This window comes from Callionymus lyra, chromosome 9 (assembly GCF_982586985.1).
Source record: "Callionymus lyra chromosome 9, fCalLyr1.hap1.1, whole genome shotgun sequence".
Lineage (NCBI taxonomy): Eukaryota > Metazoa > Chordata > Actinopteri > Syngnathiformes > Callionymidae > Callionymus > Callionymus lyra.
This window is the reverse complement of record NC_141826.1, coordinates 22,461,475-22,487,090: the sequence shown is the minus strand read 5'-3', so window position 1 is coordinate 22,487,090 and position 25,616 is coordinate 22,461,475. Positions and strand designations below refer to the sequence as shown.

General features: G+C 37.0%; 1 protein-coding gene across 1 annotated transcript in view; it reads right to left on the bottom strand.

The window, feature by feature from the left end:
* Window positions 1-2,130: 2,130 nt before the first annotated feature.
* Window positions 2,131-25,616, bottom strand: part of pcdh11 (protocadherin 11) — a 199,384-nt gene continuing 175,898 nt past the window's right edge. The window contains exon 7 of the mRNA XM_087799891.1: window positions 2,131-2,755. Coding sequence (XP_087656017.1) covers window positions 2,307-2,755 — 449 coding nt within the window. The 3' untranslated portion in view covers window positions 2,131-2,306. The remainder of the gene's footprint in view (window positions 2,756-25,616) is intronic.

The following is a 25,616-nucleotide window of genomic DNA, read 5'->3' as shown; positions in this document are numbered from 1 at the left end:
TGATGAATGTTTTCTGTTCGAAAACAGTACTTTAAATCCTCTTTGACAGCTTAGTTAAAATATATATAAATACATCGCGTATTTAATCTGTTTATTAAAGTAGCATGACATAAATATTTCAGGTTAATTCGTGTTTTTTCAGTGCAGTAGTTGTTTGCCTGCAGCGTAAACTTAACACAGTGAGACAGAAACCAAAAGAAAAAAACCATGTTGTTTGCCGACTGTATTATTCACGCTCCTTATTTCTATTACGTCCTTTCACTCGTCGACGGAAAGGGAAAGAACTCTTTTGACCCTTCTGCTTGTCCTTGACACGGTTTCCTTAAGTGATCGTCTTACAGAGTCCGAGATAAATCCAGTCGTGCAACGATACCGATGCTGACCCTGAGAGTGTATCGCGACTAAAAGCATGCAAACACAATTTGCCTCCCTTTGAGTAGCGTTATAGATTTAGAGCTGTTTTCCAATTTGCAGGATGGTGCGAGTAAATGAATTGCATGAATCATGAACCTGATGATGTCAACACACGGCCTGTACTTTAAGAGGCGAAAAAAAACATTATGAAAAGAAATACTGAGTCGTAAATTATCCTCTGGCCGATCTGTTGCACTCGTAGATACGAAGATACGAAGGTCTTCGACTGTCGGAGAAATGTTGAATATTTGAATATTGAATTTGGCACAAATTTGTAAAACGATTAAAATGCAAAAGCATGTTAATTTGTGATGTTTCTCCCGTTTGTTAAGGCGACTGAACTTGTTTGTAACCAAAATACTGGTTTGAAGTTTTGCATATTTGAATAAATCAAATGATTGTAGCGACAATTAATGGAAAATAACAAATTTGACCCTTTTTTTTATTATCATAGTTGAGAATTGAGTTGTTACGGTTAAACATTTTAATTAAACCAAACAAACAAATGTAATACATTTTAAAACTGTGAATTTAAATTGAAAGTTTTTGGATTAAAGTTGAAAATTGTTGAATTTAAATGAAAAAATGTTTGATTAAAGTCAAGAATTGTTGGATTACAGTCAAAGATTTGTGTATTACAAAGATTTTTGGATTGCAGTTTAGAATTTTTGGACAAATTTGGATTGAAAATTGTATCTTTTTTTTAATTTCCACTTATTATCTGAGTCCATGTTATCTTAATTGTTGTTTTCCTTTTAAATAAAGCCTTGAAGAACCTCAAAAAAACAAATTATAGTTCACAATATTCCAATTAAAGTAATATCACAGTCCAGATACCATATTTTCTAAAAGTAAAAAAAACAAAAATAAACATCTCTTTTACCATATATATGCTGCTCATTTACACATGTCTTTAAATAAATAATATATTTTTGTGAAATTTAAAATGACACAATTATCTTAACTACTCCTACTGAGGCCTTTCGAAGGTTTTTTCCCTTTAGTTATTCTTGATTGTTGAAGCTAAAAATGTAGCCGCGGCTACCGTTCAGTGAAACAAAAACAGAGAGAAAAACTCAAAACATTTCCAGGTATAACAGAGAAACATTCAGATGATGGAATCGTCAATATTATAGCTAGAAAGGTGTTTTTTTTTCTGTATTCGGAAAAAAAAAGTCTGTAGCTTGCACCAAGGTTGTTGAATTTAAAACAAATAAATAAAATAACACGTGTTTGTTTGAGCGAAACGGTTGAAAGTGTCATCGTTTTTTGTACCAGTCTGTCGCGAGAAGAAAGCAAGAAGATTACCGGCGCCGTCTACCATTGGCCTAGTTACGGCTTGTTGATCTTTTTTTTTTTTTTTGTATGCTTCCAAAGTCCCCTGACCAAAATAGACTTCACACATTCAAGCAAGACAAAGGAGGAATCTTGCACCACCAAAGGAGTCTCTGCGCCTGAAAGTTACAGAGCGGAAACTTCAAAAAAGAGAAAATAAATAAATGAAGTAGAAGCGACTCCCGCCCTAGAGCTCATTACTAACATTTAGTCCAATTAATCTCACTTAACACAAAAAAAAGTTCCTGTTTTCATTAGTCCTCACATGAGAAAAAATGCCCTTCAAGGACGAATCCAACACGCTGGGCCGGAGTCTGTACAGACACTCATTCATGTCGGGAATCAAACATCCTGCAAGGAATTTTTTCTTTTGAAGCAACTACGGGGGTATAAAACTACAGTTTGAATAATATACATGAGTCATCGCGGCGGAGACTCTCTCTCGGTCTTGAAAACGATCCTCCCAGATGTCTCAAATTTAGCCGTGAAACGATGCGTCACCGCAGACATACATCCCCGATCACGAAAGAAAAAAAAAGCAAGACTTATGTTGTCTTTTACAATTGATGCTCGTGTAAGAAGGTGCTGGCGCCCCCTGGCGGCGACTGAGGCCCCGGGGACGAGAAGCTGGCCAGCGGGATGACCTTCACCGTATCCTCCTTTTTACAGTGTCTGTCCAGGGTGTGGTAGAACTGTGGCCGGGTCACCCCCTTGTCCAGATCATCTTTTTTAGGCACGGACCTGCCCAGCGTGTGGCGGCCATCCATCATGCCGCCCATGCCGGGCCGGCCTCCCCGGACGCAGCTCTGCTGGAAGCCGAAGGAAGGCAGGGTCCCGGAGATGGCGGCGCTGGTCGGGGTGGTGGCGGGGCTGTTGCTCCCGGGACTCTGGAAGTGGGCCAGAGCGGAGGGCATCCAGCAGCTGTCAGAGTGGCCGAGTATAAGACACTCCTGGGTGCAGGTCTCGGAGGCCTCGGCCAGGGCTTTCTGCAGGTTCACTTCAATGGCTGGGGAGAGAAGAGAAAGAAAAAATGAATCAAAAAACGGTATGTAAGCGTAAAAAAATAAATAAAAAATTGTCGGTCCAGCCACCCGATTCGCCCTCTGTCATACCATTGAATGGGCGCATGTCCTCATATTATCATCCATTCATATGGGCCAGTAGGGCCCTATTCTACCTGCTAAAAAAATATATTTTGTCTCGAGTGGGTTGCGATCCCGCGTCCCTGGGGGCAAAAAAAAAACATGGCCAATGCGCTATCCACTGAGCTTAACCCTAAACTTAACACTTACCCTAACCCTAGGGTCTTTAACCCTAACCCTAACCCTAACCCTAACCCTAACCCTAACCCTAACCCTAACCCTAACCCGGTACTTCCGTATCCTTTCGTGTTTTTCCGTATCTTTCCGGTTTGCGTCCAAGAAAGATAAAGTTATCTGTCTTTAAACGAAATAAATAAAATGTTAGGGTTAGGTTTAGGGTTAGGGTTAGGGTTAGGGTTAGGGTTAGGGTTAGGGTTAGGGTTAAGTTACCATGGCCGATGCGCTATCCACTGAGCTTAACCCTAAACTTAACACTAACCCTAGGGTCTTTAACCTTAACCCTAACCCTAACCCTAACCCTAACCCTAACCCTAACCCTAAACCTAACCCTAACATTTTATTTATTCCGTTTAAAGACAGATAACTTTATCTTTCTTGGACGCAAACCGGAAAGATACGGAAAAACACGAAAGGATACGGAAGTACCGGGTTAGGGTTAGGGTTAGGGTTAAAGACCCTAGGGTTAGGGGTTAGTGTTAAGTTTAGGGTTTAGCTCAGTGGATAGCACATCGGCCATGTTTTTTTTTTTGCCCCCAGGGACGCGGGATCGAAACCTGCTCGAGACAAAATATAGTAGGTAGAATAGGGCCCTACTGGCCCATATGAATGCATGATAATATGAGGACATGCGCCCATTCAATGGTATGACAGAAGGCGAATCGGGTGGTCCAGCCGAGAGGAATAAAAGCGGTTCCTTGAAATTTTAAGGTTGAAGCTTTAATCACGAAAAAACAAACAGAGTTGAAACATGACAATTTGACACTTAAAGCTCATGAAAAAAAACTGTTATCACTGGTTGACCTACAAAATGTCAGTCTTTGAGCGAAATGAAAGTCCCCGATAAATGTTTCATTTCATGTCGTAATGAGAAAAACAGCAGCAGAGCATTTAATTTTCATTGGTATTCCCAGGGCTGTGGCTGTTTACCTACAATATGCGATGAATTCCCTGTAGCCTAATTAGAGTCGGTGGGAAAAAAAAGGGAAAAAAAAAACACCTTCCTGTTGTGCCTCACGTTGGATTTATTGTATTCAATATTTAATGAACGTTTTAACAGAGCATTGTTTATTCTAATCACTGTCAATGTGGCGAGATCCTGTTTCATCTTTCACTCAAAGGTATTTCCGGTCAGATAAAGGTGCGATTGTTGGCTTACGTTTGATGTGTTTTTTCCCTTTTTAAATCACCGCAGGTTTGGTTGGATTGGGATCATCGAGGTTGACCTTCAAATCGTCTTTTCTGTAGCATAACTGGATCTAATGCCTGAAGTTTTTTGTCTTTTCTACTAGAGATTGAGTTGCTGGTTGTCGCCTGGATGGTTATTAAGACGTTAAATTGAGATTGAATTTGGATTTCATACAGTTTTTGATTGACAGGTTAGGAAACTGACTTAGTGCAAACATCAGAATTGGTTTAAATATACAGCAAGTTAACTTGTACAAGGAGATACAATACAGAATGTACGCCTAGTCTTCTTTTTGAAGTGTTTCAGAATAATAATTCTTTATGAATGCTATTTTTAATTTGAAATTGTTATGGTACACTGTGGAACAAACATTAGAAAACATAACATAAATACAAGTACAATTTAAAATGAAGGTATTTACTGAAGTACTTACATTCTATTGCATCTTTATACTCCATCATAAGTTCACAACCGGAAAAAACACGGACTAGAATGAATTGAAACTGGTTTTAAATGAAGCATACAAAAGTAACTGTTCTTCCCGATGGCTTATCTGAGTCAGCCTGGTATTTGTCGTATTTGCCTGGTATTCTTTTCCTAACTTGAATGAATCGATGCATTTTTTTTTTACACCTTTTTTTTCACGGTAATGTAGGCATTATATTCACAGACTGACCTTCATATAAAAATGCTACTTTACAGGTTTATTTTTAGTGTTGACTGAAACAAGCGTCAAATTACTTTTGGGAAAATACCATCTTTTTTAAAATAAAACAAACTTCAACTTTAAGACAGTTATAATCAATAGAACAGAAATAATACATATATATATAAATAAATTTATATTTCTGAGTAGCCTGGTAACAACACCGGTACTGTTAGTAATTGTAGTTAAGATGATGTTCTATTCTATGTTAATCTTTGTATCCTTTGTCTTTGTTATCTTTCGTTGATCTATGTTCTTTATCTTTAGACTTAGATTGTGCTTTCTCTTCATTTCTCTTTGTTCTTGTTATTATTTTATTTTTATTTATTTTTTATGAAGAATTGCTGTATTGCTGTGGCTAATTGGGAAAAAAAACAATTTCAATCAACATTTCGATCAATAAAGTTCAATAAAGTTCTACCTAACCTAAGTAAAATGTCTTGACACACTCTAGCTCCATCATTTGTCATCAGTGGTTGATTTTTAAACTGCATTTCCAAATCCTTTTCTTTATTTCTTTAAATATTTTTGAAAGCTAGAAGTGAAAACCATCATGCTGGGGACCAGTACTGTTCTGTGAAGCATTCGTTACCAGGCAACACAGAAAAAAAACAAAAAACTTTGACTATTTTTGTGATAATTGTTACTGTCTGAATGGTGTTTTATTCCTTGATAAAAAAAAGAGTTTTAGCAAAGTAGGCCTGGTGGGATTTTGCACATTATTTCGATAACATCACCATATGTTATAAAGAAAAACTGAAACATTCTACATTTATTTAACTTTGACTATATTTCTTTATTTTCACCCGGAGGACCCTTTGAGAACCAAACATCGTTAAAACATCCTTCGACATAACGATACTTATGATCTGTGACACCCTATAAGTTGCTGCCATCGTTAACTTGGAGCCGTATCTACCTATCACATAAAAAAAAGCCCTCCAAGTATCTTATCTCATTATCCTGGCACTGACATCACATGTGGAACGAGCCTGGAATGAGACCCCAGCATTGAGCCTCTGCAATAAAGCCTGTCATGGTGGATAATTAGAATGTAAAACAGTAGGCACCAAGGCAACACGGAGCCCGGAGTCGTACGTTTCCATGGCCGTGGCGAAAAAATAGAAGGGTCTTCGTTCAAACATCACAATGTTTCTCTAGGCTTCGGCTTCAAGCTGTCCTGCAGAAATTATTTAGTGTATTTGCATAAGTAAGAATGCGATGAATAATTAACTTTTTTTTTTCTATTTTTTAAGTCCATGTAAACAAGAATGGCAGCTTTTTTTTCATGCACTCAGTGGGATTCATTTCTATTGTCTCACCACTGTGTTTATTGTTTCTTGGCATTATATAAAACGGAATTAATATTCAGCTGTTTGGTGGGCAGAGCTATCAAGATGGTGGCCCACCCGGTCACCGCGGCGACGACGGCGCAGCGCCGGCTTGATTTATGTGCGAGGATGAATGGCCCGGGTGTAAATTGTGAAGAAATATTTGGAGGGGCCCACGTGGAGTCAAGTCTGTCCCCTCCTTATTGAACTGGAGTCCTGGAACACGAGTGTATAAATCCCGCGGGTGGAAAATGTGTTGACGTTGGAAGGGTCACTTTGTTCATTAAGGAAAAAAATGGTATCTTTTTTTTTTTTGTGTCAGAGCCAAGATTTTTTTATAGCTTTTTTATGTGTTGAAAAGTCGTGATATCTTATATCTTTGATTTTATGTAACTCGAAAAATGTTTAATTTATTTCTTTCTATTCCGATTCATATAAAAGGTGATGATATATAAACATTAGAAAATAACATATTAAACATAAATACAAGTACAATTTACAATTAAGCTGTTTACATATAGTTATTTACATTATAGTGCATCTTTTTATTTGTTCAGGCGTTTCCTTGATTTTGTGGAACTCCTGTTGAGTTCTCAGATTTATCTTGATCTTTAAAGTATATACTTTATTGAATATTATTTTGATTGTTTAAGCGCTTTGAGACCCTGTTCTGGAAAAGCGCTATATAAATAAAAATTACTTACTGACTTACTTACATTTACATTCGGTTGCATCTTTATACGCCATACTAATGTTTTTTCAAGACAAAACACTATAAGATGGTAAAAATCAATAGAACAGAATTGATAGAGCTAACATTCTTTGAAGCTCATTTTATCTTTTTACAAATGTGTTGATACGTTTTGGCTCAGAGGATTTCTTGCCTTTATGTAACTCACATTTTTTTAAATTTTACATTTTAGGGGAAAAGTAAACCTGGTGGATCACTTGTGATTTATTTCTATTCAGACTCATATAAAAGGTGATGACATATACACATTAGAAAATAACATATTAAACATAAATACAAGTACAATTTACAATTAAGCTATTTACATAGTGTATATATATAGGTTGCATCTTTATACTTTTCTACTAACAACCAGAAAAAGTAAGACTGGAATGAATTAAAGCTGGTTTTAACTGAAGCATACACAAGTTAGTTCTCTTCCCGATGGCTTATCGGAGTCAGCCGGGTATGTGTCATTTTTTGACTAGTTTACAGGTTTTTATAGTAAACTTAACTGAAACAAGCGTCTTTACATGTCAAGAGTTACTTACTAACAAAACACCTCAAAGACGGTAATAATCAATAGAATAATCAATATTCTTTGAAGCTCAATTTTCTATTTTTACGAATGCGTTGATAAATTCGGGCTCAGAGGATTCTTTCTTTCAAAATGTTTAATTAATTTACATTTTAAGGGAATTAAGTAAACCTGACGTCTCACTTGAGATTTCTTTCAATTCCGACTCATATAAAAGGTGATGATATATAAACATTAAAAAACAACATATTAAACATAAATACAAGTACAATTTACAATTAAGCTGTTTACAAAGTGTATTGACATTCGGTTGCATCTTTATTCTCCATCATAAGGTAAGTAAGTAAGTAAGTAAGTAAGTCATTTTTATTTGTATCGAGATTTTCCAGACCAGGGTCACAAAGCACTTAAACAATCAAAACAATATTCAATAAAGTATATACTTTAAAGATCAAGATAAAACTGAACAACCGGAAAAACACTGACTGGAATTAATTAAAGCTGGTTTTAATTTAATTTATGTGTGATTTGGAGGCGGCGTCCCCCCCACATTCTGTTCAAAACTCAAACCAATCAAAGCTTTATAACAGGGGTCCCCAACCCATTTTGCACGGCGGCCCAGTTTAATGTCAGAATTGCATTCAGGGACCAACCTTCAGTTCCAAGTTTTTAGAGTAAACTTAACTTAAATGAGTGTCTTTTCGTGTCTGTTAACGTGTACCGACGAATGTTTTTTCAAGACAAAACACCTTTAAGAAAGTAATAATCAATAGAAGAGAAACGATAAAGCAAAGATTCTTTGAAGCTCATTTTCTCTTGTTTAAGAATGTGTTGATAAATTCTGGCTCAGAGGATTTCTTGCCTTTATGTAACTCGAAAAAATGTTTAATTTATTTTATATTTTTAAGGAAAAAAAGTAAACCTGACGGCTCACTTGAGATTTCTTTCTATTCCGATTCATATAAAAGGTGATGAGCTGAAGGTCAATGCCATCCTTTCAGTGATCCCGACTACTTTTCTTTCCAATCTTCAATATTTTACAACAAGGCTTTTAAGAAGACGGAGCAGCAAGCCTGCTCTCTATTCCGTGATGCTCCTGGATGGGTGGGATCGAGGGGGGAAGCGAACACCGTGAGCGATCACACCGACGGCTTTTGCCCGCTTACGTCAGCGCGAGGTATTCTACCGCTCGCCTGTGAAGCCTTTTGTATTCCGGGGGAAACGACTGTAGCCCGCAGAGCTTCGGGGAGAAATCGCACATCACTGTTGTCACAAATCTCACAACAGCGTGAACTGTATTCCCAGTGTTCCTTTTAAGAGGATTTGAGCTGCAGACAGGTGGGATAATGGAACATATGCCGTGAATTAGAACGCGTGACGTCTGTATGACACTAACCTTGAAGATATTTTGATTTGTGCTCTTACATTTTTTGGATTATTTGGTTAACAATTAGTATTACCATAGATAACTAATTTGTAATCTGGAGAAACCCTGTCTAGCTAGTTGTAGTTCAGGGGTCGACAATATATTTTCCAAAAGGTATGCAGGGACCTTTAAATACAAATCAAATTGAAATACTTTAGGAACAAGGTAGTATTGTCGAGTACTTGACTCTGGTGTTGTGATAGTGTAGTAACAAGGATATATGTGTAGTATTGTCGAGTCCTTGACTCTGGTGTTGTGATAGTGTAGTTACAAGGATATATGTGTAGTATTGTCGAGTAATTGACTCTGGTGTTGTGATAGTGTAGTAACAAGGATATATGTGTAGTATTGTCGAGTAATTGACTCTGGTGTTGTGATAGTGTAGTAACAAGGATATATGTGTAGTATTGTCGAGTACTTGACTCTGGTGTTGTGATAGTGTAGTAACAAGGATATATGTGTAGTATTGTCGAGTACTTGACTCTGGTGTTGTGATAGTGTAGTAACAAGGATATATGTGTAGTATTGTCGAGTACTTCACTCTGGTGTTGTGATAGTGTAGTAACAAGGATATATGTGTAGTATTGTCGAGTAATTGACTCTGGTGTTGTGATAGTGTAGTAACAACGATATATGTGTAGTATTGTCGAGTACTTGACTCTGGTGTTGTGATAGTGTAGTAACAAGGATATATGTGTAGTATTGTCGAGTACTTGACTCTGGTGTTGTGATAGTGTAGTAACAAGGATATATGTGTAGTATTGTCGAGTACTTGACTCTGGTGTTGTGATAGTGTAGTAACAAGTATATATGTGTAGTATTGTCGAGTACTTGACTCTGGTGTTGTGATAGTGTAGTAACAAGGATATATGTGTAGTATTGACGAGTACTTGACTCTGGTGTTGTGATAGTGTAGTAACAAGGATATATGTGTAGTATTGTCGAGTACTTGACTCTGGTGTTGTGATAGTGTAGTAACAAGGATATATGTGTAGTATTGTCGAGTACTTGACTCTGGTGTTGTGATAGTGTAGTAACAAGTATATATGTGTAGTATTGTCGAGTACTTGACTCTGGTGTTGTGATAGTGTAGTAACAAGGATATATGTGTAGTATTGTCGAGTACTTGACTCTGGTGTTGTGATAGTGTAGTAACAAGGATATATGTGTAGTATTGTCGAGTACTTGACTCTGGTGTTGTGATACTGTAGTAACAAGGATATATGTGTAGTATTGTCGAGTACTTGACTCTGGTGTTGTAGTATTTACAGACAACATGATTCTTGACGAAGTCTTAACTTCTTTCATTTGTTTTCAAACCAAAATATGTCCAAACATCAGCTTTTAAAGCTTGAATCATCTGTATCCTCTCGTCCTCAGTCATTGCCCGGATTCCATTGTTTCTTTAGCTGCTGAGGACGTAATGACTGGCGATAAGAGGTTTAATTCAAACTGACAAGGAAAAGCAAATGCTCTTTATTTTCAACAAAAAGATATACAGTATATATGTTGCAAAGGTTATAAATTAAGTTAAGCTGTGATTTTTGTTGTTTTATTTTTTCGTTTTAAACACCCTTAAAGGTCAAACGGGCGTTGCTTGTTTCTTAAATTTATTTGGATTTATTTTAAGGGAAAGAAAAACATCCTAATGAATGAACTATTAACCCAATGAATAATAAAAAAAAGTACAAAATACATTTGACCAACTTGAAACATTCCGCCATCTAGTCAGTTTAGTCGCAACATACAAATGAATTTATTAGGTATTATTTAAATAAAAAATAAATAAAAAAAACGATAAAATTCTGTTGAATAATATACAGCATCGAGAGTGATTTGTAAAAATAACATCCTTTTCCTTATATATATATATATTATAATAATAATTAATAATAATAATAAATATAATAATAATATAATATATATATATATATATATATATATATATATATTATATTATTATTATTATTATTATTATTATTATTATTATTATATTATTATAATAATTAATAATAATAATAAATATAATAATAATATAATATATATATATATATATATATATATATATATATTGCAAAGGATATAAAAGCAAGTTTAGATGTGTTTTTTATTTTTTTTATTTAATTTAAACGCCCTCAAAACCCAAATTTGTTTAAAATGTTTTTATTTGAGATATTTACAAAATACATAAACATTCGAGTGACTTGAAATACACTACATATGTTTAACTCTGGGGGTTCCATGAAAACAGTCCGATTCGATTTCACTTTAATTGAAAACATCTGCACACTCACAGAACCGGGGTTACTTCGGTAACCTCTCAAACCTCTAACCTTATTCACATTTTCATCCCGAAAAATAATTGGAAAACAACATCCTTTGGTCTCACGTCTGCCCACCGGATCGCCGACCATTTTTTTTTTTAACGCCTCCATTTACATCTTGGACTAATTCATAATATCTAGCGGCTCTCGTCTGTCTCGTGCGCCTCAAAGGAAAAGAAAAGAAAGCAACTCCGGTTTCATTTTGCCATCAAGGTGAAATTCTAATGATATATATTCATGATAAACATGGTAAACACGCGGCTGCTGTCACGAGGTTCTTGAAGATCAGCCTCATTAATGGACGCATAAAGTTTTGACGGCAATAAAGCGTCATAATACGTCATTACCGACTCTATACTGTTTTACATTGAACCTGTCGTGTCGTGACGACGGCCACGCGAGTCGAGCTAATGGAGACGCAAACCATGACAGGCGTAAACAGAGTCGCTGCCGGGGCTCGTATTCGCGAAGCCGATCGGGGGCTTTTCACGACATGGCGACGAGATATTTAACATGACAGTTGATGATATTTACTGACAGAGCCAGTTACATCTTGATGAGCTGCACATTATGGCCTGCACACATATCACCATTCCGCTCATTATTCCAGCATGCACAAACTCATTATGGCTAATTAAAAGGATAATTGGATGCATCTAGGACATTAAACTCCTCCAACAGCCATCAGGAAGGTGGACGAGGCCGCCAGCTCATCTTGCGGTGATGCCATAATTGGTGCACTCAAAGTTCCTTCCCCGAAACTATAAGTATTGAGAGTGTCAAGTTAGAGGCTCAACAGTTTCACCAACTTCTTCCCGTTCTTAACTTTTTTGAAAGCATTGATTAAAAATGAGGAAAATACCTTTTAACACAACAGCAGGTAAAAGAAAAATCATTTTTTAATTATATCTTTGAGAAAATATGAAATTTGCTTGAAGTCCAACAAATGTAAGTGTTTGTTTTCAATGGATGTGTGACTCTATTGTATCATAAGTGTGTGTTGTTGTGATGTGTGACTCTATTGTATCATAAGTATGTGTTGTTGTGATGTGTGACTCTATTGTATCATAAGTATGTGTTGTTGTGATGTGTGACTCTATTGTATCATAAGTGTGTGTTGTTGTGATGTGTGACTCTATTGTATCATCAGTATCTGTTTGTACAAAACTCTCTTTTCATTGAAATATTGACATTAGAAAATGATCTTAAGCTCCGCCCACTGAAAACACTTTGTTTTTCTGGAGATTTAATCTTGTTTTCCATAACCAAGGCCGATCTGCTGTGATTGGTCAAACGTCAAGGTTTGTCACCGTGCGTCATCAATCCCGGAAGTCTCCACCTCCAAGGACTAGTTGTATAAACAAAGCGGGGGCGTGTTTACAGCTGGCTGGAGGAGGAGCGAAGCCGTTATTATGTCATAATGGACTCTCGTAACCTCTCGTTCGCCCAGATTTCAGAGCAACTTTATAAAGTAATAAGTTCAAAACATGTTCATGATGAGGGACTCGTTGTATAAACAAAGTGGGCGTGATTACAGCTTGCTGAAGGAGGAGTGAAGCCATTATTACATCATAATGGACTCTGCTCTCGTAACCTCTCGTTCGCCCAGATTTCCGAGCTACTTTATAAAGTAATAAGTTCAAAACATGGTCATAATGAGGAACTTACTGCATCTTGGAGAGGAAGTGAGTCAGGAGATTCGAAAATAGCCGTCGCTTAAATATACCCTACTGTTGTATTGCTACTTGGCAATTTTCAACTTCATAAGGTCTTCAAGGTTTGTCAAACTTTAGACAACTTGTCACTACAAAGAAATGATGGGAAAGAGTTTTACAAATGAATAGGAAATGTTGAACTATTTGCTATTTTAAACTGCAGAGGTGAAAAGCATTTACTTTTATCGCCCTTGAAAGGTTTTCTGTATGCTCTAATTGGCATGTTGTTAAGAAACTATTAAAGATGCTTTTATGTTTTTAAAAAACATGTCACATATTAGCTCAAGTGCTTCCTAGTGGATAACAAAATAGTTCTTGCTTAACATTATCCTTCTGTTGCTTTGCTACTCAGATGAAGTTCTTGACAAACCTTGAAGAAGTTGAAATTGCTAACATGTCTCCACAAATATGGTTTATCAAGAGTAAAGTTGTTTTAATAATTGCTATTTAACGCAACAGCAGAGATGAAGAAACTATGCTTTTATCACCGGAGAATGTCATGAATTTGGGGAGAAATGATTTTTATGTTTCATTTTTAATTATTATCATGTTTTCATCAATGCTACTGAAATCTAACAGTGTTGCCCAACATTATCTTACTTTTGGTTTTTCAATTCGAGGTTAAACCAAATTTTCATGACAAAAGAGGCTCAATAGTTTCACAAATTTCTGCTCTTTAATCCTTGTGTTATCTCAGGGTCAAGGTGACCCGAAGGTAAGCACACAGGATACCACATTTGTTTCCAGTCACCTTGACCCAGAGATAACACAATGATTAGTCATGTTTAGCAATTGATAAACAATTGTTATTATCTTTTTAATCATAACTATTTTACACAACTGGAGGTGAAAAGAAAAGTGCTTTTATCGCCCAGAAAAAGTTTTCTGTAGAGCATTATTGCGATGTATTTCACAATTTATTAAAGGCTTTTACTGAACTTTTTGGAAAAATAAAAAGTGTAACATTTTTATCGACTTGCAGTTTTCCCGTGTGTTTTCACCAAATCATTTCTTTATCCAATTGTTGAGATGAGAAAATGTGAAAAGGTACTTGTTTGTAGTCAGATTTTTATCAATACTAATGAAAATCTTAAGAAAGAAAGAAAGAAAGTCTTAAGATGTTTCTTGAAGGAGTCAGTAGATCATCAAACACAGAGATCGTTCCAAAGCTTAGGAGCAACAGTCTGGAAGGATTTCTCTCCTCTGGTCCGGAAGTTCAGGAACCATCAGTAGATTCTGAACCACAGACCTCAGAGCCCGAGCTGGGGTGTAAGTCTGGATCAGATCACTGATCGAAGGTCTGATCATGAATAGATAGAATAATGAAAGAAAGAACCAGAATTATAGAGTTGATCCTAAAAGAAACTGGCAGCCAGTGAAGAGTTTTAAGGATCGGGTAAATGTGAGTTCTTCTACTAGAGCTCTCGCTGCAGAGATTCTCAAGAAAAAAAAACTACTTCAAAACTTATCTGGTCTTAGTAATAATAGAGTCGCACTGAAGCACTTCTATCTTCTATCAAAAGTTCAGACGGCGTCAGGTTTTTCCAGGAGCAAAAATATTGCCATTATCTTTTCTTTTAGTCAGCGAGATAAAATAGAACAGTGATAAAAAGAAGACGACAAGAGAACATGAATCTTTATCTGGAGAGGAAAGCAAAAAGGAAGAGTCTTTGAAAAACAAATATGGGATCTCAGTCGAATTAATTGGCTCCCTAATTATCAGGATTCTCACTCCACTTAGCCTTATACCCACTCGCAGCTTACAATCTGTAAAAAGGAAATGAAGAGTAATTAATAATAATAGTGCCATTAAAAACTCTCGCTATGAAGTGAAAAAGTAGAGATGCCATTAGTTTTATCACGTCTCCGGCCCGTTTATCTCTCGGCGAGGAAATAAATAAATAATGAATTCAGATCAGGATCATTTGGAAAAAGAAAAGAAAGTGTCTTTAGACCACTTCACGCTTGTCGCCGTTAAATGCATTCGGATAAGAATGATCGTTTTCTGGTTTGGATTAAAAGTCCGCACGTGTACGTTTCTCAGCAATAAACACGGATAACTGGCTCTGGGACGAACGGAACGACTTCCTTGGCAGTAAAAACAAGCTTCATATGATTCTTCCCGTTATTACTCGGTGCTTATTTGAGTTGTTTTCACCGAGAAAAGGTGCAGAATAACTCAAGGGCGATATGAGCTTTCGTGGTGTCTGGTGACAAGGTCGTGGAGGAGGAGGTAAATATCCTAGTCAAGCAATAAAGGCGACGGCGTAGGAGGACGACACATATCGACAGCTGCACAAGACTTTATTGGGGATTTCTCTTAATTATTCCCACAGCGTCTCCTTTCAAATCTGACTTTTCCCGATTTCTTCAGCTTCAACGTCGATGCTAATTCGGTTAAAAACATCCCGGGATACTGACCCATATCTATTTTCTGCTCCACTATTGCCCCCCCATGACGCAGACGGTCGCGCATCACTAGAGTTTTTTATTAACATAACATTATCATGTTGTTTATCGCCCCAAAAAAGTTGCTTCTTTTTAAAAATCTTGTGTCATTTGGATACATCGAGAAACTGCAGCAGAGATTTCATGCACCAGTTCACTTGGAAAACAAGTATTTCCCACTTAGAGCGAAGTAACATTTGCTATTTAACGTTTATTTTCTAAATTTGTACCTTTTTTTTTATCAGTACATATATTGCATTTGCGAAAAACATCACTTTAATGTATGGATTTTGTTTCTTTTGTTAGTAAGCTGATTAAAAAAAATCTCAAGGGTTCATTTGGAATAAATGTCTACCTATTCAGAGATAAAAAACCCAATTCTAAAATACAGTATACAGTATATAAATCCACCGTTATTAAGTTTCCAAACTTCTTACAATACAATTATTTTCTTTGACAAGCTGTTCGTTTCAGGGCCCATTTTCCTGGTGAGAAATTGAGAAAAAGGAGGACTCCGGAAAAGGTTACGGCTCGGAAAAAGTTTAATAAATTGAACAATTGAATAAAGTCAATCTTATCTCATCTAAATAAGTGTCTGAAATACTATGGAAAAAACGCCACGTTTGGTGACATGAAAATGGTCGGGGGTTCAATGTGAAAAGTGACATCATACCAACAGTTATTTAATTCAGAAGTTCAAAATATTGAGCTCCAATAACTTAAAAAATACACTCTTTACTTCATTTGACCCATAAGATCGTCGTGAAAAGCTTGTGTGACAAAATATATAAGATAAATATATATGTTTATGTAAAAAGCAATTGTAGAACAAAATCTAATTTTCTTTAATGTTTGCCTTGAATACTGTACAGACGATGGTTAATAAATAAATAAACTAGGATTTCAGGCAAATCCTTAGGTTTTAATTTATGATAAAACAAAACAACAACGTTTTATGCCTGATCTTGTTTAAACCTGCCAAATTAAACTTCATATATTCAATATAAGGTACAATTTGATCTATTATGACTTTTTCTCCAGAGTCAAACTTTTTCTAATTTAGAAAATAAATGTAGAAAAACGTATTCTCTCTCTCTCTAAAAAAAAAAGTCAATATACAATAAATATAGTGATTTTCATTTATATTAAAATATAATATTACAGGGTTAAAGTAAAAATAAAGTAAAGTAAAATAAAAATAAAGAAACACTTTAAAAATACATATGTTTTGATTTTAGCTAATTTAAAAACTACATCATATTTTATAAACATTTTATATTGTTGCTCTTAGGGGCCGTCAAGAAAAATGAAATAACAAAAAATAACAATAATTAAATTCTTAAATAAGCTTTAGTGTTAATCTGATTGTATACTATGACATTTAACTTTTATTTAAGGATTCTAAAAAAAAGTAAATTTAATATATTTTTAAATGTAAAATAAAGTATATTGAACACATTATGGCGTAGAATAAGTTTTGTAACATTTAATTGAATAATTCCATTTTAAAATGTTATGGAAAAGCTCTTCATTTTCAGGAAATTAAAAATATTACCAATAAAAAAAACCAGAGGGAACAAAACCCCCAAAATAAATAAAAATCACTTGGATCTTCAAGTTACATGTAGAGCTGTACTAGTGATAACGAAAACGTTTAAGAATCCTCAGTTTTATAGTATTATTCTTAACTGAAACCTAAATGAGTTTTTCATTCAAGAATTAAAAAATCTTTTAAACGGTTCAAGTGTCGGGCCGTAATGAACGCCTTCTTTAATTCAACAAAGTTATGCAGATAATAGCGCCGGGGTCGGTACCTTTGTATACTCAAGACTAATTGCTTTTGATGCATTTACTAAGACAGCGAGTCTCAAAGTCACATACGTATTTATCAGCGCAGGAGGGACCTATACAGTCGGCCGCCTGTAATCCATCTCCCCCTGTCTTCTGTGCAGCCGCTCCGCTTTCCTTAGTCTTTGACCCGTTGTAACTCAAAGTAATTGCGAGCAGAAAACAACATCTAATGATTACTTTATCTTTGGTGTCTGAGAGAGTGAAAAGTCAGAGACAGGTACTTTCAACAAAAGGAGGTGGCCTTTTTGTTCCTGGCACACAATTTCAGACAACAAAGAATATTATTGACTTGGCCAAGATTAGAACAACAAAACAAATAACAAAGCACAGGGAGAGGACAAAGTGCACGGCGAACGAAAAGGCTCTCTTGAAACAAGCCGGTGCGGGGTGAGGGTTTTCGTGTGTGTTGTCGTTGTTGTTGTCATTGATTAAAACAGTGTAAGTTCAAGAGCTATCGTCCCATTGGTTCGTAGGACGCCGCGACGAATCCATCACGATCCCGACACGTTTACTTAACATTCATCAGAGGAGAAGTAAAAAAAAAAGGGGTTTTGTTGACGAATCAGATGATACTTTTGTATTCAACACATCAATCAGGCACATGTTGTGTGAAAACACCTGCTGTTTTTTTTGTTGTGTAGATCCAAGATTGTTACAATTAAAAAGTCATTTATTTATTTGTGAAATACTTTTTCTTCCATGTGATTTCACAGTACTTTTTTTTTATCTCTTTCCCTGATTACAGCTTTTCCATTAGGTTGGAACTAGTAGTTGTTCACCCGACCCGACCCACCGCCCCCTCAAGCCCCTCGAACAAGATGTCGTGTCTCCATCAACACAATCAGGGCTGGCCAAATACGCAGCATGGGCCAGATAGATGAGAGGTGCAAACACCATAACAATCTGCAATCAGCGCTCATCACCACAATGACACACGGGGGAGGTGACACGGGTACGGATGCAGGGAGTGGAAAACACAAGACGCCGCCGCCGCCGCACACACACACACAAAAAAAGATGCTTTATTACACAAATTCTCCTGACTTTTGAAAGCAAAAAGGAAAGTACTTATGTTATTTTTTTGTTTTTTTTAATCTGAGGCCAGACGGTGCGAGGAATAAACACACGAGCCGTGCGACAGGAAGCAATACATAAATGCATATTTAGACTGTTTTTTAAAATCTCTTCAAAATTCATTGTGCATGGATAGTATCTTAACATTTCCATATTGTGTAGATAAGCTGAAAAAGGGGTGTTGGGGGTGGAGGAAAAAAAAAAAAAGACATTCTGCAGGAATAAAAAAAGGTGACAGAGAACATGAAGTTACAAGTCTTTGCACTGGTGCGTGTGGAGGCTTTTTATTTTAATTGCAAGAAGAGTCGCTATGTTTTACATGTAATGTTAAAATGAAGAGAAGATACAATTAAATACTACATCGAAGGATTAAAAGGAGACTACTAGAGTTTGTTGTAATCACTGGGGTAGGTAGGTATGTAGGTAGGTATGTCGGTAGGTAGGTAGGTATGTAGGTAAGTAGGTGGGTAGGTAGGTAGGTAGGTAGGTAGGTGGGTAGGTAGGAAGGCAGTTAGGTTAGTAGGCAGCTAGGTGGGTAGGTAGGTATGTGGGTAAGTAGGTGGGTAGGTAGGAAGGTAGGTTGGTATATGGGTTGGTAGGAAGGTAGGTAGGTGTGTCGGTAGGTAGGAAGGTAGTTAGGTTAGTAGGCAGCTAGGTGGGTAGGTAGGTAGGTATGTGGGTAGGTAGGTAGGTAGGTAGGTAGGCAGGTATGTGGGTAGGTAGGTAGGTAGGTAGGTATGTGGGTAGGTAGGTAGGTAGGTAGGTAGGTAGGTAGGTAGGTAGGTAGGTAGGTAGGTAGGTAGGTAGGTAGGTAGGTAGGTAGGTAGGTAGGTAGGTAGATAGGTGGGTAGGTGGGTAGGTAGGTAGTTAGGTAGGTAGGTAGGTAGGTAGGTAGGTAGGTAGGTAGGTAGGTAGGTAGTTTAGGTAGGTAGGTAGGTAGGTAGGTATGTGCGTAGGTAGGTAGGTAGGTAGGTAGGTAGGTAGGTAGGTAGGTAGGTAGGTAGGTAGGTAGGTAGGTAGGTAGGTAGGTAGGTAGGTAGGTAGGTAGGTAGGTAGGTAGGTAGGTAGGTAGGTAGGTAGATAGGTGGGTAGGTGGGTAGGTGGGTAGGTAGGTAGTTTAGGTAGGTAGGTAGGTAGGTAGGTAGGTATGTGGGTAGGTAGGTAGGTAGGTAGGTAGGTAGGTAGGTAGGTATGTGCGTAGGTAGGTAGGTAGGTAGGTAGGTAGGTAGGTAGGTAGGTAGGTAGGTAGGTAGGTAGGTAGGTAGGTAGGTAGGTGGGTAGGTGAGTAGGTAGGTAGGTAGGTAGGTAGGTAGGTAGGTAGGTAGGTAGGTAGGTAGGTAGGTCAAGTATCCATATTTAAAACAAATTTATACAATGCTGTTGAATATTGATACAGTATTGTGAACAAAAATATCATGATGTTTATTCATATTTTCCTACACCCGTAGACAACGAGAAAAAAGGTTTTCCAGCTGCCATCTAGTGGGCAAAAGTGTAATTGCAACGCAAAAATTAGCAAACACTGTCAATATTTGCATCTCAACGATACATAAAAAAAAATCAGATTGTTTAATTTCATACAGACTTCATTGAAATACAAACCATTCAAATATATCATTGCATCACCATGTTGACACCACTAGTGTCTACCATAATGTCTACCAAATGCATTTTCAGTCTCCAGACCCATGACCGTTCGATGAAAAGGTAGCGATACTCTCTGAGCTAACTAGGGTATGAAAAAACAATTTCTGAAGGGGAGAGGGGTGGATGGGTGGAGTTAAATATTGGCTTTACAAATTACAAAGTGGAGCTTTCTGCATATTTAACCTCAGTAAACACTGCATTAAAATACAAAAGCCATCGGACCGAATATGAAAGAACTTTCATCAATCCGTTCTCCAAAAAAAAAAAAAAATGCAGTGGGATTTTCTCCTCCTGCTGGAATACTGTATAAACAATCATGATTTTCCAGGCGAAAATGACTTCAAACCCCCCCAAAAAATGTAAATGTCACTCTGGCGCCGTCCTTTTAAAATCTAATTAGGTTATAATTTGAAGCATTAGCGCGTCCTCAAAGATTTGAGGCTGTTAGCGGCGCCGAGTGTTACATTTTCACCAGTGCAGCAGAAGATTAAGCCCTTGTTAATATAGCCGAGGAGACGAGTGAGACAAACTGCACAGGAGCCAACATCGCGCTACATCCTGTGTCATGTACGGGCAAATTCATTGCAATGACCCGGTGCCCCCAATTATTATGGAAAACAAGAATGAATCAAATTAGCATTGAAGTCTGCTCCTGGATAAGACCGCCTGTCTGTATAGCCAACGGTCTCAGCAGGAAGAGCACAGAGGGTAATAAACAAGGTGCCACTGCATATGCTATATATCTCCGAGTCATTGATGATTAGCTCTGTTTTCCCCCAGCCATATATTATCGTTATTGCCGTCATGGCAGGACAGATAGGAAGTGGATGTCGAGACACAGTAAAGAGCCGTCTTTTAGCCGAGTAGCAGGCTAAAAACCACTTAGCATCAACAGTTGCTTCGGCGATCAATGGGGTTTGATGTCATTATTTCTTCTGTAGTTTTTTCTGTTGGCGGAACGTTTGTCTGCATTTCATCTTATCCTACGGAGTGAGACGCGTTAATGTGATGGCACTCACGTTTCACTTATTTTCTACTTGCCCTCACGTCGGCTAAGGGGTTTCAGCAAGAGGCCGTCAACACAGAGTCTGGTTCTGTTTGAGGTTTCTGCCTTCAAAAAGAACGTTTTTTTCCTCGGCACTGCCACGCTGTGATTCACTCACTGTTGAGTTGGATCTGTTTTTCTTTTTAGTCGTAGTCAAACTGTAAAGCTTGAGATAACCTTTTGTTATGATAAGACACTTTGAAAAACAATTTAAATTCAATTTTATTCAATTTTTCACTAACAGAGCTCAATTTTCTTCGTCGAAAATAACATCCAAATACCACCACAGTGCTCGTCTGTAACGTCCCTCTTGTATTGAAGCCTTGAGATGAGAAAATGTTTCAAATAAACTTCAATAACATCTTTATTTCAGGTTTGTTTTTAGCACAAGCTAAAAGGCTAACACGCTACAAAGTAGCAATCTCCGTGTGTAGACAGTAGACACAAATATTGTGTCTTTTTGATAGAAGAGAAAGAAGCAAACAAAGGCTGTTGCGACACAGGTTTGCCTTCAAAAAACGCACGGATTGATCCGAAAATAATCCCGACCCGGAGTCGACATGAGGGGTGAGTCATATTTCCCTCATTTTTAAATGTGGGTTGAACCATCCCTTCGAGCTCACTACTGTCCGAGCGTCGTCTCAGTAGCTGCTCAAAGAAAACCTGCTTTTGCAAACGTATGAGAAGTGTATCATCCTTGAGGTTTTAACATTATACACTCTTTTGGCTGATCCTTCGTGTGCTTGTACATTACATTTTTTTTTATATACCTAAGTGCCATAGACCCTCCTCCAGGGACAACTATTAATTTTTCACTAAAACCTCCCCTGAATAATGAATTCTGGCCTATTTATACGCTGTGATAAGTCCGCTGAATGTCTAAAAAGGGGTTATCATGAAGGGAAGGGCTTTCAGAGAAAGACCTGTTTCTGCTTAACATGTTTAATTCATCCGCATCGCCATGTTCTTGAAAGGAGCTGAGAAGTCATTGAACATATCGCCGGCAAACATGAAAGCAGGGCATTTAATAAATCACAGCTTTGCTTTAACTGTTTTGATGTTGACTGTCACAATCCGCCACCCGGGCACAAACCCCAGCCCAGAAGTAGGTCTTAGAATGGGCTCTTCATGGCTGTTATCAAAAAAAACTTTGATTTCTTTCAAAACTGGATGAGAGATTCAAAAGTAAAAGGAGTGAAAAGCCGCAGTTCATTGAGTGTCCACTTGAGGCTGGCTGCAGAAAGAATGGCCAGCAATAAAGAGACTTTAAAGACACATAAAAATGTATGAATTGACTACCACAGGGTATCAAATTAATTAGTTACCGTTTCATCACTCAATTTTGATTCTGACCAAAGTCTGGCTAAACCCAAAGACTGCATTTCCAAGATGGATGCAGCGGCAGATTGATGCCTGATACAAAGTCCATATTTATAAATTCTCCGACATAGGAGATAAACCCATCGCATAATGGGGGCGAATATCTTGGGAGCCAAACAAAATGTATATTCTAACAGCGGACGTGATTCGGAAAGTTTATTTTCTTGTGTGTCCTTAAGAGTCTTGATTGTGTTTCACTGCAACAAATCTTTCCATCCAATTTGTTGTTATTTTTTTTTAGTTTTATTGGAAGTCTCCGTATATTTGTTGACATCCCTGACCTTAGATCCATTTTTATAAATCACTATATCAACGTGAACATTCACCTACTTGGATTTCATCTCGAGGCCGAAAGTATCACTTATATATATTATTTTGGTGACATTGCAAATAAGTCTAGTCTCTGGAATTCTTTTCTTCTTTTCTCCAACTGAAATGGAAGCTTTCTAAACGTATTTCCTTTTTTTTTCTTTTGGATTTCGGGAAAATTGTTAAGTAATGATGGTAGAATATCAACCTTGAGGCACACAATTTATTTTTTCATTTTGTCTCAGACCTTTCTACTTCTACTGCTCATTATACCGCGTTGAAATTCCCATTTTAGTGAACTTGCCTAACAAGGAGTCTCCAATAAAGTAGGTGCAGTTTCCACCACTGTTTGATATAAGGTAAGGTAAGGTAAAACTTTATTGATCCCTCAGGAGGTCTCCTTCTGGAAATTGTTTTTTTTTTCAATAGCCACAGAAATACAGCAATTGTTCATGAAAAAATTAAAGGTTTTACCTTTTAAAGGTTTAAAGTTTACAACACAAATTAAAAAAAACATCAATTTATAAGCATAAAGAATTAACAATAATAAAAAAAGTAGTAAGTAATTTTTATTTGTATAGCGCTTTTCCAGACCAGGGTCACAAAGTGCTTAAACAATCAAAACAATACTCAATAAAGTATATATTTTAAAGATCAAGATAATACTGAAAGCCTGAACAAATAGAAACGTCTTAAGATGTTTCTTAAGATGTTTCTTAAAGGAGTCAGTAGATCCATCAAGCAACATTCAACTAATTTATTTTGTGTCATAGCGTCTATCAAGTTCAAGTTATTTTATTTGTCAAATATACATGTATTAAGACATAAAGCATCAATTGAATTATGGTTCAAATCAAAATAAAATAAGAACAAGAACATAAAGAGAAAGACCAAGATAACACAATCTAAGTCTAAAGATAGTCAATCAATTGATATCAATTAGACCAACTCTCCCGCTGATATAACATATCATTGTTGGAGTGAAAATGTTCTTTTTGGATTAAACAGGCTTCAGTTGATTATAGACGAGTCGTTCAGGGTCAAAGATCTAACTGGAAAAAAGCAGAATTCTTAAATTCTGAAGGCGTTTAAATGTGAAAAAAAAAGAAGTCGCCGTCAGGATGGTTGGAATCGAGGCGAACACGAACCCATTGACCCGCATGTCTTTCACGCTGGTTCGCCTCGAGTGGACGCTATCAGATATTAGCGCGACGTGTCTTTGATTCGCTTTCCCTGTCAAAACCCTCAGGACACGTATGGTTCCTCCCGGAGGCTCCTCCCACATCCTGTCGCTCGCCTCCCCACGATTACGAAGGGAAGGAAGGGGGGGACAGGAGGGCACAAAGGGGGTTCTGTCATGTTTGCTCTGGCGGGGGATCTGGTGCGAGCTTTCATGTTGACATATCTCGACCGGGCAACGGGGAAGTCATAAGGAGCGAGAGGAAGCTGGCGAGAGGCCTAAAGCCCTAATTACGAGTGCTGGTGTTAGAAATGTGAGAGGTTATCTCCGGAACATCCTGTCGGGTAGAAGTGATGACATCATTCTACACAATTTCATAATTTCTGCTGTATTTGTGTGTGTGTGTGTACCTGAGTGTGTGTGCGAGAAGATGTGATGAGAGAAAAAAAAATAGACTTGCTCAGTATGTAATTTAGTGTGTGAAGGAACCAATATCCATCTCTATGATAATTTTCTATTCACTCCCCGCACTCTGATACAATTCATTTCCTCTTTTATGAGCTGATGTGAAAAGTTGGAAACTTTCAGGGCTAAAGTCAGACCATCAGAGAAGAGGCTTAAAATCAACGTCCATCGTAAAATTATGGATGGAAGAAAATAACGATACATTTAATACATCGCAATATTTCTTTTAATTGTTTTTTTTATATAAAGAAAAATATTTGGCTTTCAAAACATATTTGTATCAAACTTTTTTTATGAATTATATTTCAATTATTGTGTATGAAATAAAATGTATATATTCTTTGAATTTGAAGTCTGTTTGCTAATAGTGTTGTAATTAAACTTCCGGCTGCTAGATGACAACAATCCTCTGCAGCAGAAGGAACAATGAAATCCCTTGAGATCCTGGCGATGACTGGGGACGAGAGGATACAGTCAACTCCAGCAGCTATTAAAGCTTATTTTTGAAAACATTTTGATTTTAAAACAAATGAAAGCAGTTACGGCTTCATCAAGAGTCATGTGGTCTGTATATTCTGCAACACCAGAGTCAAGTACTCGACAATACTACACATATATACTTGTCACTACCGTATCACAACATATCTCAATATATTGCTATAACTGTTGATGATCGGTGTTAATTTGAGGATTGTGTTGTTGATTAGTCACATGAGTTTTGGAGAGGAAAGTGTACTCACATTAAAAGGGTTCAAGTATAATTTTTTTTGCGTCAGAGAACGACTGAGGACGAGAGGATACAGTGGACTCCAACAGCTTTTAAGTCTGATAATTGTAAATATTTTGGTTTGAAAACAAATGAAAGCAGTTACGACTTCGTCAAGAGTCATGTGGTCTGTAAATTCTTCAACACCAGAGTCAAGTACTCGACAATACTACACATATATACTTGTCACTACAGTATCACAACATATCTCAATATATTGCAATATTTGTTAATGATAGGGGGTAATTTGAGGATTGTGTTGTTGATTAGGCACATGAGTTTTGGAGAGGAAAGTATACTCACATTAAAAGGGTTCAATTATTATTTGCTGCGTCAGAGAACGACTGAGGACGAGAGGATACAGTCGACTCCAACAGCTTTTAAGTCTGATAATTGTAAATATTTTGGTTTGAAAACAAATGAA